We start from the raw sequence: 18,123 nt of genomic DNA, 5'->3' as shown, positions 1-18,123 counted from the left end.
CAGTCTCCAGATGTTGCAGTCTCCAGATGTCCTCTAGATTCCTGTGGGATGTTACAGTCTCCAGATGTTGCTGTCTCCAGATGTCCACTAGGTTCCTGGATTTGATTAGATTATTTAGAACCTGGACAGAGGTGATATTTGGTGGAGTACATGTAGACAGTCTGTCAAGATATACGGATCAAGATAACAATTTAAACCGCTTTCGATTATTAGATTAGTGGTACTGGTACTCTGGGAATAAATCAAAAACAGCACGAAATAAATGTGGGTCGTCAGTGTTTGGGGCATTGACGTTCAATAGGGTGACAGGGAAAGAGTTAATGTTCCCTGATACTATGATGTACCTTGTGGGTCTGTAGACAAAGATGAAAGCTGAAAAGGGATGTTCTTACGAAAGACAATAACAACACCACTAGCCTTGGAGGAGATTCATAAACTTGAGAAATACAGTTGGATTATGTCAGCACCATGTGATTTCAAGTGCTTAAATAGAATACCTCTTTTGGCGCGTGCCCGAAACATGCATATTCCACAAGACTAATGTGACACCTTTAATATCTGACTGATTCTCAAGATCGTTTCCTGACATTTATATCCAAGAGCATTTCAAATAAAACATCTTAAACATGTACGTATTAAAATAGAACTTGTCTGGCAGCAGAAAACAAAAAACCGAACACAGTAACAGACCCCCAGAGAAACCAGCCCTCCCCACTGCTTCCCCAGAGAAACCTGTCCTCCCCACTGTTTCCCCAGAGAAACCTGTCCTCCCCACTGTTTCCCCAGAGAAACCTGTCCTCCCCACTGCTTCCCCAGAGAAACCTGTCCTCTCCACTGCTTCCCCAGAGAAACCTGTCCTCCCCACTGCTTCCCCAGAGAAACCTGTCCTCCCCACTGCTTCCCCAGAGAAACCTGTCCTCCCCATTGCTTCCCCAGAGAAACCTGTCCTCCCCACTGCTTCCCCAGAGAATCCTGTCCTCCCTACTGCTTCCCCAGAGAAACCTGTCCTCCCCACTGTTTCCCCAGAGAAACCTGTCCTCCCCACTGTTCCCCCAGAGAAACCTGTCCTCCCCACTGCTTCCCCAGAGAAACCTGTCCTCCCCACTGCTTCCCCAGAGAAACCTGTCCTCTCCACTGTTTCCCCAGAGAAACCTGTCCTCCCCACTGCTTCCCCAGAGAAACCTGTCCTCTCTACTGCTTCCCCAGAGAAACCTGTCCTCCCTACTGCTTCCCCAGAGAAACCTGTCCTCCCCACTGTTTCCCCAAATGAAGAACTGTTCTCCCCATATCACGTAAATGAGGACTGCCGGGAATAATGGCTAGCACAGACCCAATACTACGCTAGCAAGCTAACTATAGTCAGACTTAACCAACAGCCCTCTCCGCGGTTGTTGGAAAACACATGAATACGCTACCGTTTATGAATAAACACTGTTTACTCAGTCAATATCCCAGAAATTTGTGGTGAGGGATTTCACCCTTTCAGGGGGGTTTTCTGTAGTTTTAATACATAGCTTGCAGCCTCTTCGGGCTTGGTGAAGACTCTTGTTATGCCGTTGTGATGAACATGTAGCTTGGCTGGAAAATGCAGGCTGTATTTCACCTCCACCTCGCTCATGGTCTGCATCACATTGCTCCTTCACCTCCATGGTTTAGTTGGGGAAGACCTTTTGGCCTTTGTATTCCATAGCTTGTAGAATGAGCTCCTTATCCTGAAAGTAATGAATCCTTGCGATTATGGTGTGCGGCTTGACACCTGGTGAGGGCTTCACCTGTAGAGAGCGGTGTGCACGGTCAATAATGAGGGGCTATGGGAACTTGTCGTCACCCAGGAGCTTGGGAATTAGCTTGGACACAAACTCTGTGGGTTTCCCTTGTTCTTCGTCCTCCAAATTCCCCACGAGTTTGATGTTCAGCCTGCGACTCCTGCCTTCTAAATGGAGAACTTTGACTTGGAGAACTCATTCTTCTTTTTAAGCTGAGCGCAGGTGGTTTCCAGGCCTCCTATCCGGGTGTCGTGATCAGACATGGCCTCATCGGCTGTGTCCATGCGGCCCTTCAGTTCGGCCTGTGCTGTCTTTAGAGACTCATACTTTGTTTAGAGCTTATCAAAACGATTGTTGATAGATTTTATTACAGTCTCTTTCATTGCCGTGGCAGAATCTTGTTGCTGGGTATCTGGAGAGACGTTGTCATCAGTCCTCAAAATGGCACTAGCTGCTGCTTGTTGGGCCTGGGCCTTTTTTGACTTTGCATTCTCTGTTCTGTTGGCTTCTATGGAGGAACTTTGAGTGTCGGAACTTCCAAAAGTTGGCGTAACGTTGGACCAGAGCTAGCTAGCTAGGCAGTTAACAAGATTGCGTGTGCAGAGTGACACCAGAATTAGCACGTCTACCTCTTTGTAGTTAATAAATCCGATGTAAAACGTGATAACTATAGTATCTCTAACTAGCATTGAAAAAGTTAATCCATTCTTCTCTAAAAATCTTTCTCCCTAATTTCTGAAACATGCTTGTAACATCAGTAGGTTACAGTAGCCTAAGCTTCAAAGGAGACGGACAGGTTGCCAACACACACACATACTGGCAAATATTTTCAGCTGGCAGATAAAGACTTGAATACATATGAGTGACAAAGTGGGCTTTGTTGTCTTTATTGTGGGATTGAACGTAACATAATGTTATTAACCGGTTCCCATACTTTTAAAATAAAGTTTCTGTTCCGGAACACTATATATCACTTTCGTTCCCGGTTCTGAATCTGTTCCTCAGAGAAAGAAAATCCCTGAACTGGTTCCAACCTCTGGCGCTTTAGGGTTATTACGGGATTAAAATAATTTATTTAGAATAATTACATAGTTTATAAGGCTCTACATGAATTATCAACTGAGGTATTAGTAAGTGCATATACTCACATTTACAACTGCACTCATTAACAATCAATAAATATACCATTTATGACACATATACAGTAAATAAATGTATAAATATGTGTATAAATGGTGATTCAAACCATTAATCAACCATTAACTTGGGGGCAGGTAGCCTAGTGGTTAGAGCGTTGGACTAGTAACCGAAAGGTTGCAAGATTGAATCCCCGAGCTGACAAGGTAAAGATCTGTCGTTCTGCCCCTGAACAAGGCAGTTAACCCACTGTTCCTAGGCCGTCATTTGAAATAAGAATTTGTTCTTAACTGACTTGCCTACTTAAATAACATAAAAATTAACAAATACTTTCTAAATAATCTTATGAGATGACAATAACTAGTTTATAAACAACCTAGTGGTACATTATTAATAATTTACAAATTGTTAACATACTATGATCAAACACCGTATTCATTATCCTATAAATCATGTAAAATAGGATTTATTAATCATTTATAAATCATTTATAAATCATGTAAAATAGTGTTTATATTTAATTATAAATCATTAAAATAGTGTTTATAAATAATTTATAAATCAATAAAATAGTGTTTATTAATCATCATAAATAATTTTGAAATCATGTATAAATCATGTAAAATAGTGTTTATAAATAGTTATAAATCATTAAAATAGTGTTTATAAATCATTTATAAATAATGTAAAATAGTGTTTATAAACAATTTATTAAATATGTAAAATAGTGTTTATAAATATTTATAAATAATGTAAAATAGTGTTTATAAATCATTTATAAATCATTAAAATAGTGTTTATAAATGCATGAATTACTTTGTAGAGATTGCTTTTTGACATTTACAAATTTAGTAACAGTGATTAATTGTAAGTAAGCTCTTACAGACTGTTTCTACATGGTTTATTAAGGGACCGTAGTCTTCTGCTCTTTTTCCCCAGGTAGCATACATCACATGCACACAGTTGAGAGGAGCACAGGGTCAAGCTGCAGTGCAGTGCCTTGCTCCAAGGCCCAACGGAAGGGAATTGTTCTTAGGATTTAAAGCCAGCACCCCTCAGATCAATCGAGTGCCCGGTCCAGGATTCAAATCGGTGACTTTTCGGCTACAGGTCCAACTCCTTAGCTGCTAGGTTACCTACCGCCAATTCCTGATAATGTCATTGGTCTGCTAAAGGCAGGTCATACTCCTGGAGCAGGTCCAGTAGGCTCTGGGGTCTCTCTCTGGCCCCCTCCATACTGGCTAGTTTTACAGGCATACTGAGCTCCTCTCTCTGGTAGAAAGGGCAGACCTTCAGGTGCTCAGACATGGAGGGGACATCGTCAAAGCACCACCTGTCCACCTTGGAAAACAGACTGCTAAACTCCCATACCTTAGGAAACCAAAGCGACAGAGAGACAGAGAGACAGAGACACAGAGACACAGAGACACAGAGACAGAGAGACAGAGAGACAGAGAGACACAGAGACACAGAGACACAGAGACAGAGAGACAGAGAGACAGAGAGACACAGAGACACAGAGACAGAGACACAGAGACACAGAGACACAGAGAGACAGAGACAGAGACAGAGACAGAGACAGAGAGAGAATGTTTTTTATTACACAGAGTATTAGAGTGGGTCAAGGAATTTTTCCTGACAATGTGATCTGACCAGGAAAAACTCTATGACCTCTCAAGCCACGTGGTCAGGAACAAACTCCTAGTAAAATATAATTGTATATAATATATATATATATAATATAATTGTAGTATACTAAGTTCTGATGCATGGTACATCTTGATATGAAGCTCTATTTCATTGGTAACAACATCCTGTTTATTCCGTATGCAGGTTTATACTGTTCCCATTGTTGATGTGTATGGATTTCCTGCCTAGCAACCTGTTGTCTATATGTACATCCCAGTTGGCATCCTATTCCCTACAATAGTGCGCTACAGGTCTTGATCAAAACAAATGCACTACAAAGGGACAAGGGTAGCATTTGAGCTGGAGACAGTTATGAGATAACTGAGTCGTTAGTGTGGCAGAGCTGACTGGCAACAAGGGCTTGGTGGCATTCCAGACCACTGATATCATTGGCATGCCCTTTGTCCCGTGGACACACAGACAGGCTCTCTCTTTCTCTCTCTGATTGGTTGGTGCCAAACACTGCGATGGGTAATTCAACTCATAATCGTGTCTGAGAGGAATGCAGGGAGTAGTCAGGGGGCTCTTTACAATGCAACAGCTGTCATAGGACTAGAAATGCATCCCAAACGGCATCCTATTCTCTACATAGTGCACTACTTTTGACCAGGACCCATAGCTCTATATGGGGAATAGGGTTCCTGTTGGGACAAGACTGAGATTTAGGCTGTATCCCAAGTGGCAACCTATTACCTATGTAGTCCAGTAGTTCAGGTTACAGGGAATAGGGTGCCGATTGGGAAGCAACCCTCAGACCAGGCTGGATCCATTTCTCTGTCCAGAAGAGATGTAGAGAATGTGGCTGGATGCCGTATAGGGCTGGGCGGTCATATTAGGGTGACCTGGTAACTATGCTATCACACAGTGACTGACGGACCTAACCACCTGGTGGGTCAGTAGACAGAACTAAATCATGTGATGTGACCAAACAACAACAGTATTGTTTAGAACCAGTGACATGTTCATTCTGCCTTTCACTTTCCAATGAAAGTCTATGGCAGGACGAATAGGCCTACTTCCACCAGTATTGGTCCTAACATAGACTTTAGACTATAAGCCTGCCTACTTCTGGAGGGGATGGGTTGGGTGGGGATAGAGATAGGAAATGTTGTTATGTTGTTGTTGTGTATATATGTATGTATTTTATTTATATATATATATGTATATACAGTCAGTGGCGGGTTATATAGGTATAGACGGCACGGGCGACACGGGGCGGCCGCACAAAAAAAATCAGAATGGTGACATCGGTTTTCTATCGCTCATTTGCACGTCACGTCAATGATATCATCTGACTGTGTGGGACTGTGGGTCAATTAACCTTGTCGGAGTGGGCAATCTGATTCTAGTTAGTGAGCTAGGCAGGCTACTGCCTGGGATAGTTAGTGAACTAGGCAGGCTACTGCCTGGGATAGTTAGTGAGCTAGGCAGGCTACTGCCTGGGATAGTTAGTGAACTAGGCAGGCTACTGCCTGGGATAGTTAGTGAGCTAGGCAGGCTACTGCCTGGGATAGTTAGTGAACTAGGCAGGTTACTGCCTGGGATAGTTAGTGAGCTAGGCAGGCTACTGCCTGGGATAGTTCGTGAGCTAGGCAGGTTACTGCCTGGGATAGTTAGTGAGCTAGGCAGGCTACTGCCTGGGATAGTTAGTGAACTAGGCAGGCTACTGCCTGGGATAGTTAGTGAGCTAGGCAGGCTACTGCCTGGGATAGTTAGTGAGCTAGGCAGGTTACTGCCTGGGATAGTTAGTGAGCTAGGCAGGCTACTGCCTGGGATAGTTAGTGAGCTAGGCAGGCTACTGCCTGGGATAGTTAGTGAGCTAGGCAGGCTACTGCCTGGGATAGTTAGTGTGCTAGGCAGGCTACTGCCTGGGATAGTTAGTGAGCTAGGCAGGCTACTGCCTGGGATAGTTAGTGAGCTAGGCAGGCTACTGCCTGGGATAGTTAGTGAACTAGGCAGGGGGGCACTGAATGTGGGTTCGCCCAGGGAAGCTACAACTGCCACAGTACCAGTCAAAAGTTAGGACACACCTACTCATTCAAGGGTTTTTCTTAATTTTTTATATTTTCTACATTGTAGAATAATAGTGAAGACGTCAAAACTATGAAATAACACACATGGAATCATGTAGTAACCAAAAAAGTCTTAAACAAATGAAAATATATTTTATTCTTCAAAGTAGCCACCCTTTGCCTTGATGACTGCTTTGCACACTCTTGGCATTCTCTCAACCAGCTTCATGAGGTCATCACCTGGAATGCATTTAAATCTGTATTTCTTAGCCCAAGCAAGTCTCTTCTTCTTATTGGTGTCCTTTAGTAGTGGTTTCTTTGCAGCAATTCGACCTTGAAGGTCTTATTCACGAGGTCTCTTCTGAACAGTTGATGTTGAGATGTGTCTGTTACTTGAACTCTGTGAAGCATCTATTTTCCAGATTGACAGACCTTTATGTCTTGAAGTAATGATGGACTGTCATTTTTAGCTTTACTTATTTGAGCTGTTCTTGCCATAATAAGAAACTTTCAAAGTTCTTGAAATGTTCCGTATTGACTGACCTTCAAGTCTTAAAGTAATGATGGACTGTCATTTCTCTTTGCTTATTTGAGCTGTTCTTGCCATAATACGGACTTGGTCTTTTACCAAATAGGGATATGTTCTGTATACCAACTCTACCTTGTCACAACACAACTGATTGGCTCAAGTGCATTAAGAAGGAAAGAAATTCCACAAATGAACTTTTAACAATGCACACCTGTTAATTGAAATGCATTCCAGGTGACTACCTCATGGCGCTGGTTGAGAGAATGCCAAGAGTGTGCAAAGCCGTCATCAAGGCAAAGGGTGGCTACTTACATGATTCCATATGTGTTATTTCATAGTTTTGATGTATTCACAATGTCTTCTACAATGTAGAAAATAGTAAAAATGTGCGTCCAATCTTTTGACTGGTACTGCATACAGTATAAACAAGTAACTGCCAACACAAAGGAAACATTTGAGTAAATGAGGGATACAAAGTATATTGAAAGCAGGTGCTTCCACACAGGTGTCATTCCTGAGTTAATTAAGCAATTAACATCCCATCATGCTTAGGGTCATGTATAAAATGCTCAGTTGCCAGTTATTTTGGCTACCATGGCTAGAGGAAGAGATCTCAGTGACTTTGAAAGAGGGGAGAATATGGGGATTTAAATGGTGTGCGTGTGTGAACATTTATGGGAGATTCTGTAGCAGCGCCTGACACAGCGTTTTCCACCCCCGTCAACAAAACACCAACTTATGGAATTTCTCGTGGACGTATGGTCCCGTATCCCTCCAAAAGAGTTTGAGACACTTGTAGAATCTATGCCAAGGTGCATTGAAGCTGTTCTGGTTCGTGGTGGCCCAACGCCCTATTAAGACACCTGTAGGCTCTGTGCCAAGGTGCATTGAAGCTGTTCTGGTTTGTGGTGGCCCAACGCCCTATTAAGACACCTGTAGGCTCTATGCCAAGGTGCATTGAAGCTGTTCTGGTTCGTGGTGGCCCAACGCCCTATTAAGACACCTGTAGGCTCTATGCCAAGGTGCATTGAAGCTGTTCTGGTTCGTGGTGGCCCAACGCCCTATTAAGACACCTGTAGGCTCTATGCCAAGGTGCATTGAAGCTGTTCTGGTTCGTGGTGGCCCAACGCCCTGTTAAGACACTATGTTGGTGTTTCATTTACATTTAATGACCATGGACTCTATACCAGATAGTACAAGACAAAACAATGTAATAACACAAAAAGGGATGATTTCCATCCCTTAATTATTATTTTTTTCAGGCAAAGTACTCACATTTTTTCTGCATTTCCATGAAGACCCTCCATGGGAGTAGGTCTTCTTCTCCCATTTCAGATAGACCATCCCCCTCTCCTCTAGCAGTGTGACACACACCTCCCTCATCAACTGGGACACCTGGGACAGCTGAGACAGACTAAAGCTGTCCAGGAACCCTGCCAGGTGATGGAGGATCTCAAAGGGAAGTCTGCTCAATGGGTCCAGCTTTCGGGGATGCTTCCTGTCAGAGGCGATGCTGATGGTCTTCTCAGAGTCGGACAGCATCGAGGGGCCCTCTGGTTTGAGGCTGAAGGTGCTGAGATCCTGGCGGTAGGTGACCGTGGCTCTCTGACCTACGGGTTGGAACCTCCTCTGGCTGTAGTTGCAGCCTAGGTATGCTAGAGGGCAGCGCTGCTCGAACCAGCCGTTCAGGCAGGACTGGATGTCCAAGTGCACGTTCTTGAAGTGAGTGTGGTACTCATCGCGGCGGAAGATGTGGCCACAGAGGTAACTAAAGGCAGAGTTGGTAAAGTTGTGTCTTCTGGTGATGTCCTCAGCTTGGATCTGGACATAGAGGCCTTTGTGTGGGTCTGGGATGATGTCTGCCAGCGAGGCTTCCTGTTTGAACGGAGCAGATGGGATGTTGTAAGTCTGTGTTCCAATGTGTACATAGAAGCCGTCTTCTCCTCCACCCTCTGAGATGTTGTGACCCTTTAGCTCTTTCTCCAAGAAGCACAATAAAGTTGCGTTGACTTCATCACACTTCGGAAGATCTTCTACGGACACGCCTAGATCTGACGTGTCAACACTTTTGTTGACCATCGGTGACCAAGGGTCGTGCATGTGAATCCGTTTCGGCCGGTAGCTCGTGGGAACGTTGAACGTTCTGACAGTTTGAACCTCTATGGGCTCCAGCTTTCCGTAAACAAAGTCCTTGTCCCTTGGGGTGCAGGCGGCAAGCTGACCAAAGTTGATCAGCATAGCTCCATGGTGGGCCAAATACATGTTGTAGTCTGCAGTGGTGACCTCTCTACGCAGTCTCTCCATGACCCCGTCCTGCCACGGTGCAAGGCCAGATCTGGTGACGTCTACAGCACATGCAGTGGCTCCATTCTCCTGGCACTCCTTGGATGATCCATCCAGCTCTCCATGACCATTTGACAAGCTAAATGCTTTCTCTTCTTCACCATCACCGGGATTGAACTTCTTTTCCATGTTTTTGACGGTTTGTTGGCATCCCTTCATCTCTTTTCTGAACATGGCCTCATAGGAGCTGTAATTCTGGAGAGTGGCCACGTCCTTGTTCTTGGCCAAGGCCTCCCTCTCTTCCTGACTCAGTTCCTTCTCCAGCTCCATCTCATCTCCATAACCATTATCTCCATCCTCCATTGCTTCACTGGGATCAAATGAACTGCAACCTTCACCTGCAGAGCTGGTGACCCCTACATCTATCTCTTTCTGAGCAGGTTCTGCTTCCATCTTCAGAAAGAAGACAACAAAGCTCGCCAGTTTGATGCAGAAAACTTTACTAAACTATTAACAAAATATTATCAGAAATATGTAAAAAGAAATCACAGCAGGACGCATTACCTTTTCCATCAGCTCAGGGAAGACGGTCTTCATCTTGAGGCATCTGAAGAGGAGCTCCTGGTCTCTCAGGGCCATGGACACGTTCAGCTGCTTCTCAGGGTCAGCCAGGCTGGTCCTGTAGCAAAGACCGTGGAAACGTTCAGGTGCAGCAGAATCATCAATATGTTTTCAGTGTCTTTGTTTCTCTATGTTGATCTGAATCTTTAAAACCCAATCTGTCTCTGTCCCAGTATTCATTAGGTTATTCAGTTTTCAATATCTTAAATTGTGACACAGCCCACTGGGCACACACTGGTTGAATTACACACTGGTTGAAGCAACGCTGTTTCCATGTCATTTCAATGATATTAACGTCAACCAATGTGGAATAGACATTGAATTGACGTCTGTGCCCAGTGGGAGTACACACAATAACATAACATGACATAGCACACCACAACACACCACAGCACACCACAACACACTGCCACACACCACAACATAGCACACCACAACACACCACACCACAGCACACCTCAACACACTGCCACAACACACCACACCACACCACAGCACAACACAACACACCACAACACACCACAGCACACCATAACACACTGCCACACACCGAAACACACTGCCACACCACAACACAACACACCACAGCACAACACACCACAGCACAGCACAGCACAACACAACACAACACAGCACACCACAACACACCACAACTCATGACAACACAGCACACCACCACACAGCATACCAATGACCCAAGACCAGCTCAGCTAATCCATACCATTGTGTCGCTGAATTGTCATAATTCTTCAGCAAATGTACATTATACCAGAGGCATTGGATGTCACAATGTAAGTAACCTAATTTATGTCCCTCTAACTGCCCTGAATGCCTCTGCTGATCCTACAGCTATTGTATGCAGCAGTCATGTACCTATGAACCAGATTTATACTGTTAGCACTGAGGTGGTGTGCCCTAGTAGGAAGTCCACTGTGTGCAGCTCACCCTGCACTAACATAAATAACATGAGCATGTCTACTTCTGCTAACTTCTCTGTAAAGCAATGAAAACAATCAACCATCCCAGAAAAGTGCTCAGAATAGCCCACGTTAACATATGTAGCCTAAGAAACAAGGTTCATGAAATTAATAACTTGCTAGTAACAGATGACATTCATATTCTGACTATCTCTGAAACTCACTTAAATAATACCTTTTGATACAGTGGTAGCAATACATGGTTATAACGTCTACCGAAAAGCTAGAAATGCCAATGGTGGAGGTGTTGCTGTTTATATTCAGAACCACATTCCTGTAAAGATTAGAGAGGATCTTATGTTAAATACTGTTGAAGTAATATGGCTACAGGTTCATCTGCCTCACCCAAAGACCATTCTGGTGGGAAGCAGCTATAGACCACCAAGTGCTAACAGTCAGTATCTGGATAATAGGTGAAATGCTTGATAATGTATGTGATATCAACAGAGAGGTATATTTTCTGGGTGATTTAAATATTGACTGGCTCTCATCAAGCTGCCCACTCAAGAAAAAGCTTTAAACTGTAACCAGAACCTGTAACCTGGTTCAGGTTATCAGTCAACCTACCAAGGTAGTTACAAACAGCACAAGAATGAAATCATCAGCATCTATTTATCACATCTTTACTAACGCTGCAGGAATTTGTTTGAAAGCAGTATCCAGATCCATCGGATGTAGTCATCACAATATATTAGCCATGTCTAGGAAAACCAAAGTTCCAAAGGCTGGGCCTAATATAGTGTATAAGAGGTCATACAATAAGTTTTGTAGTGATTCCTATGTTGTTGATGTAAAGAATATTTGTTGGTCTGTGGTGTGTAATGAGGAGCAACCAGACGCTGCATTTGACATAGTTATGAAATAGTTTATTCCAGTTAATAATAAGCACACATTAAGAAAATGACTGTAAAAACTGTTAAATCCCCGTGGATTGATGAGGAATCGAGAAATAGTATGGTTGAGAGGGATGAGGCTAAAATAATGGCAAATAAGTCTGGCACTACACATCCAAGTATTACTGATGAAATTATGAAAGACAAGCATTGTAATTTTGAATTCTGTAAAGTGAGCGTTGAAGAAACTTTTCCGTATTGACTGTCCTTCATGTCTTAAAGTGATGGACTGTCGTTTTTAGCTTTGCTTATTTGAGCTGTTCTTACTATAATATGGACTTGGTCTTTTACCAAATAGGGCTATCTTCTGTATACCACCCCTACCTTGTCACAACACAGCTGATTGGCTCAAACACATTAAGAAGGAAAGAAATTCCACAAATTAACTTTTAACAATGCACACCTGTTAATTGAGATGCATTCCAGGTGACTACCTCATGATGCTGGTTGAGAGAATGCCAAGAGTGTGCAAAGCTGTCATCAAGGCAAAGGGTGGCTACTTTGAAGAATTTCAAATATAAAATATATGTTTATTTGTTTAATTAACACTTTTTGGGTCCCTACATGATTCCATATTTGTTTTCCTTGTTTTGATGTTTTCACTATTATTCTACAATGTAGAAAATAGTACAAATATGGAACAGCATACACATGATAACATACGCACTATACACACACGTACATATGGATTTTGTGCTGTAGATATGTGTTAGCGGAGCAGGGGCCTAAGGTACACTCTTGGTGTGTTTTGAACTCTGTTGTGAATGTATTGTAATTTTATTAACTGTCTTATTTTTGGTGGACCTCAGCAAGAGTAGCTTCTGCCTTGACAGGAACTAATGGGGATCCATAATAAACCTCAGGAAGAGTAGCTTCTGCCTTGACAGGAACTAATGGGGATCCATAATAAACCTCAGCAAGAGTAGCTTCTGCCTTGACAGGAACTAATGGGGATCCATAATAAACCCCAGGAAGAGTAGCTGCTGCCTTGACAGGAACTAATGGGGATCCATAATAAACCTCAGGAAGAGTAGCTGCTGCCTTGGCAGGAACTAATGGGGATCCATAATAAATACAAATACATCACACCATAGCAAAACACAACATACCACAGAACAGCACACCACAACACACTACAGCACACCATAGCACATTATACCACACCACAGCACATTATACCACACCACAGCACATTATACCACACCACAGCACATTATACCACATTATAACACACCACATTATACCACACCACATTACACCACACCACATTATACCACACCACATTATACCACACCACATTATACCACAACACACCACCACACCACATTATACCACACCATATTATACCACACCACACCACATTATACCACACCACATTATACCACACCACACCACATTATACCACACCACACCACCACACCACATTATACCACACCATATTATACCACACCACACAACATTATACCACACCACACCACATTATACCACACCACACCACAACACCACAGCACATTATACCACACCACAGCACATTATACCACACCACATTATACCACACCACACCACACTATACCACACCACACTATACCACACCACACTATACCACACCACATTATACCACACCACACCACATTATACCACACCACACCAGAGCACCACCACACCACCACACCAGAGCACCACACCACCACACCACACCACCACCACACCACCACGCCACCACACCACCACCACACCACCACCACACCACGCCACCACGCCACCACACCACACCACCACCACCCCACCACCACACCACCACGCCACCACACCACCACACCAGAGCACCACACCACCACACCACACCACCACACCACCACACCAGAGCACCACACCAGCACCACACCACCACACCACACCACCACACAACCACCACACCACACCACCACACCACCACCACCACCACACCACCACACCACACCACCACAACCACACCACACCACACCACCACACCACGCCACCACACCAGAGCACCACACCACACCACACCAGAGCACCACACCACCACACCACCACACCATACCACCACACCACAACACCATACCAGAGCACCACACAACCACACCACACCAGAGCACCACACCACCACACCACCACACCACCACACCACACCACCACACCACAACACCACACAACACCACCACACCACACCACCACACCACACCACACCACCACACCACCACACCACACCACCACCACACCACCACCACCACACCAGAGCACCACACCACCACCACCACACCACCACCACACCACCACACCAGAGCACCACACCACCACACTACACAACACAACCACACCACACCACAGCACCACACCACCACACCACACCACCACCACACCAGAGCACCACACCACCACACCACACCACACAACCACACCACACCACACCAGAGCACCACACCACCACCACACCACACCAGAGCACCACACCACACCACCACACCACACCACCACCACACCACCACCACACCACCACCACACCACCACTACACCACACTACCACACCACCACACCAGAGCACCACACCACCACAAAACACAACCACATCACACCACACCAGAGCACCACACCACCACACCACACCACCACCACACCACCACACCAGAGCACCACACCACCACACCACCACACCACACCACACAACCACACCACACCACACCAGAGCACCACACCACCACCACACCACACCAGAGCACCACACCACCACACCACACCACCACACCACCACCACACCACCACGCCACCACGCCACACTACCACAACACCCCACCACACCACCACCCCACCACACCAGAGCACCACACCACCACACCACACCACCACACCAGAGCACCACACCACCACACCAGAGCACCACACAACCACACCACCACACCACACCAGAGCACCACACCACCACACCACACCACACCACACCAGAGCACCACACCACCACACCACCACACCACGCCACCACATCAGAGCACCACACCACCACACCACGCCACAACCACACCACACCACCACACCACACCACCACCACACCACCACACCACCACACCACCACCACACCAACACACCACCACACCACCACCACCACACCACCACACCACCACACCCCAGCACACCAGAGCACCACCACACCACCACCACCACACCACCACACCAGAGCACCACACCACCACACCAGAGCACCACACCACCACACCACCACCACACCACACCACCACCACCACACCACACCAGAGCACCACACCACACCACCACACCACACCACCACCACCACACCACACCAGAGCACCACACCACCACACCACACCACCACACCACACCAGAGCACCACACCACCACACCACACCACCACCACCACACCACACCACCACCACACCACCACACCACCACCACACCACACCAGAGCACCACACCACAGCACCACACCACCACACCACACCACCACACCACACCACCACACCACCACCACCACACCACACCAGAGCACCACACCACCACCACACACCAGAGCACCACACCACCACACCACACCACCACCACCACACCACACAACACCACACACCACCACACCACCACACCACACACCACCACAACACCACCACCACACCACACAACACCACACACCACCACACCACCACACCACACCACACAACACAACACAACCACACTACACCACACCAGAGCACATTATACCACAGCACCACAGCACACCTGTGGATGTAAGAGTCTGTATCTGCCACTGGGAAGCGGATCCATTGCTGGGAGCAGATGATGGTGCTAGCAGGGCAGACCTCCAGGTGCTTGGCTAGCCTGTGGCGGAGCATGGTGAAGGGACAGCCGTAGTCAACGTTGAGGCAAGGGACCGTCTCATTGGGACATAGCAACTGGTGCTCCTCCTCCTTACACTTGTGGAAGGCAGCGCCACAATGTAGATGACACTTAATCACCATACAGGAGACAGAGGTGTTCACGGGGGCTTGGCAGTGGAGGCTGTAACACCTCTCACAGTGCTGATGAAGCCCCTCTGGGGGCATACTGCCTTTCACCTACAGAGGGAGAGAGAGGTTTTGCATCAGTGTCAGGAATACAGTTTTTTTTGGCGTTTTTGATCGTCATGTTGAATATCCTACAGTATGAGGTTGGTGAACTTTGTAGTTTGATGATTAACTGTGTAGTTTGACGCCGAGATCTTATCAAATACACTCACCATATGGACAAATATTATTAGTTCAGAAGAATTTCACCATCTGAAAAAGTAAACCAATGAAAATAGGTCAATGGGAACGTATACTTGGAACCGAAAGGCAGAGACCACGGGAGGCTGGTGGCACCTTAATTGGGGAGGATGGGCACGTGGTAATTGGAAGAGCGGAATGGGTGGAAAGGTATAAACAAACATCAAACAAATGGGTTTCCATGTGTTTGATGCCATTCCATCCTCCACTCAGCAGCCTCCACTGACAGAGACAATAACAAGTATTACATTGTATATCCTCCACAGCAAACAGGAAGTTGCAAACTCTTAATTAAGATCATGGGCATGATCTTCACATCTCCTGAATGATTCCTATTATCTTCTCCAAATCTCTTGTACTTGACCACTTTAAAACAGTATTCATCTCACTCTTGCTCATAGAAACAAGCAACACATCTTCTTAGGATAGTAGTGCAGCAAAGTACCAAAATATTGCATGGTAATATTTCATATCAAAATTCAACAGAAAAAAATAAGCAAAATATCCCCGCTCACCCTCTGTGCCTCTTTGTGTTCCTCTGTCTGTCAGTCTGGGTTATGTTTGTAAGCACTTCTGACTACTGTCCTACCTTTCTGATCAGCTTCTGCAGTGTGTCTATGCGTTATAAATAGCCAGCCAGAGGGGTTGACAGGCCAGTGTGACAGAGCACTGGTACTAAGCCTTTGACAGACAAGGTCAAGTTACTGGCTCCGATACCACTAGACTAGTGTCCGTGGAGTGTTAATTGACCAATAATCAATCAATAATCAATAGTCTGTTGTATGGCCTGTTTTAATAAGCCGTGATGACTTCAGATTAAGTAATTATCAAAGACAGTAATAGCTGTATGCAATAAAGCAGATAACATTCATTCTCTGTGTCAACATAGAATTGGCCTTGTATTGTGTTCTTGTTTCTTCGTGGAAAATGTATTTTTGTTTTGAGGTCACATGTATTTATACTGTACCTGCTGAATGGACTCGTCTCCTACAGCACTATACCAGCAGATGTCACTAGTGGTGTTTGAGTTAATTTTAACAAGCTATAAAATCCACTAGAAGTTCTCAGATTCAAAGCAAAGCATCTCAACATCATGTCTTTGTGTGGACTTCTAAACACTGAAAGAGAACGCCAGCTGCAGAATAAAGCGGTCATCACCAAATCAGTTTTCTAATCTAACACAGAGACGTTGTCAGAAATCATTCACAGAATCAAGGTGTAAACGGTACAGCCGTAATTAAGTCGTGTGAAAGATATTAAATATATTTGAGAATCTCAAAAATTGGAGACAACATGAGCCCCAATCTAAATGAGGACGGTATTGCTTCCTTGCCTTATATACTGTCACAGTATTTTTAAGATAGGGATTTAATTAAATGAAAGGTAATAATAACACTATTCAATCAGTAGGGTAGTCACTAATATAATAATAATATACCATCAGTAGGGTATTCACTAATATAATAATCAAATTGATTTATATTAGCCTTCTTACATCAGCTTATATCTCAAAGTGCTGTACAGAAACCCAGCATAAAACCCCAAACAGCAAGCAATGCAGGTGTAGAAGCGCGGTGGCTAGGAAAAACTCCCTAGAAAGGCCAAAACCTAGGAAGAAACCTAGAGAGGAACCAGGCTATGAGGTGTGGCCAGACCTCTTCTGGCTGTGCCGGGTGGAGATTATAACTGCACATGGCCAAGATGTTCAAATGTTCATAAATGACCAGCATTGTCAAATAATAATAATCATAGTAGTTGTCGAGGGTGGAACAAGTCAGCAACTCAAGAGTAAGTGTCAGTTGGCTTTTTCATAGCCGATCTTTGAGAGTATCTCTTCCGCTCCTGCTGTCTCTAGAGAGTTGAAAACAGCAGGTCTGGGACAGGTAGCACGTCCGGTGAACAGGTCAGTGTTCCAGCAGGTCTGGGACAGCAGGTCTGGGACAGGTAG

The 18,123-nt window shown here is 45.2% G+C and overlaps 1 protein-coding gene across 1 annotated transcript; it reads right to left on the bottom strand.

The window, feature by feature from the left end:
* Nucleotides 1–3,727: 3,727 nt before the first annotated feature.
* LOC115163867 (F-box only protein 40) lies at nucleotides 3,728–16,750 on the bottom strand. The gene is made up of 5 exons (XM_029716079.1): nucleotides 16,691–16,750; nucleotides 15,652–15,986; nucleotides 9,981–10,095; nucleotides 8,409–9,869; nucleotides 3,728–4,274 (listed from the first exon to the last, which is right to left on the bottom strand). Exons 2-5 carry the CDS (start codon nucleotides 15,972–15,974, stop codon nucleotides 4,062–4,064), a joined length of 2,112 nt encoding a protein of 703 aa, XP_029571939.1. The 5' UTR covers nucleotides 15,975–15,986; nucleotides 16,691–16,750; the 3' UTR covers nucleotides 3,728–4,061.
* Between the last annotated feature and the right edge of the window lie 1,373 nt (nucleotides 16,751–18,123).

This window comes from Salmo trutta, chromosome 26 (assembly GCF_901001165.1).
Source record: "Salmo trutta chromosome 26, fSalTru1.1, whole genome shotgun sequence".
NCBI lineage: Eukaryota > Metazoa > Chordata > Actinopteri > Salmoniformes > Salmonidae > Salmo > Salmo trutta.
This window is presented reverse-complemented; position numbering and strand designations above follow the sequence as displayed.

Coding starts and splice junctions, on each gene's coding strand:
- LOC115163867 (XM_029716079.1), bottom strand. CDS start 15,974: ATGCCCCCAGAGGGGCTTCATCAGCACTGTGAGAGGTGTTACAGCCTC. Junction 9,870..9,980: donor TCCCTGAGCTGATGGAAAAG/GTAATGCGTCCT, acceptor TTCTTTCTGAAG/ATGGAAGCAGAACCTGCTCA. Junction 4,275..8,408: donor CATGGAAATGCAGAAAAAAT/GTGAGTACTTTG, acceptor TGGTTTCCTAAG/GTATGGGAGTTTAGCAGTCT.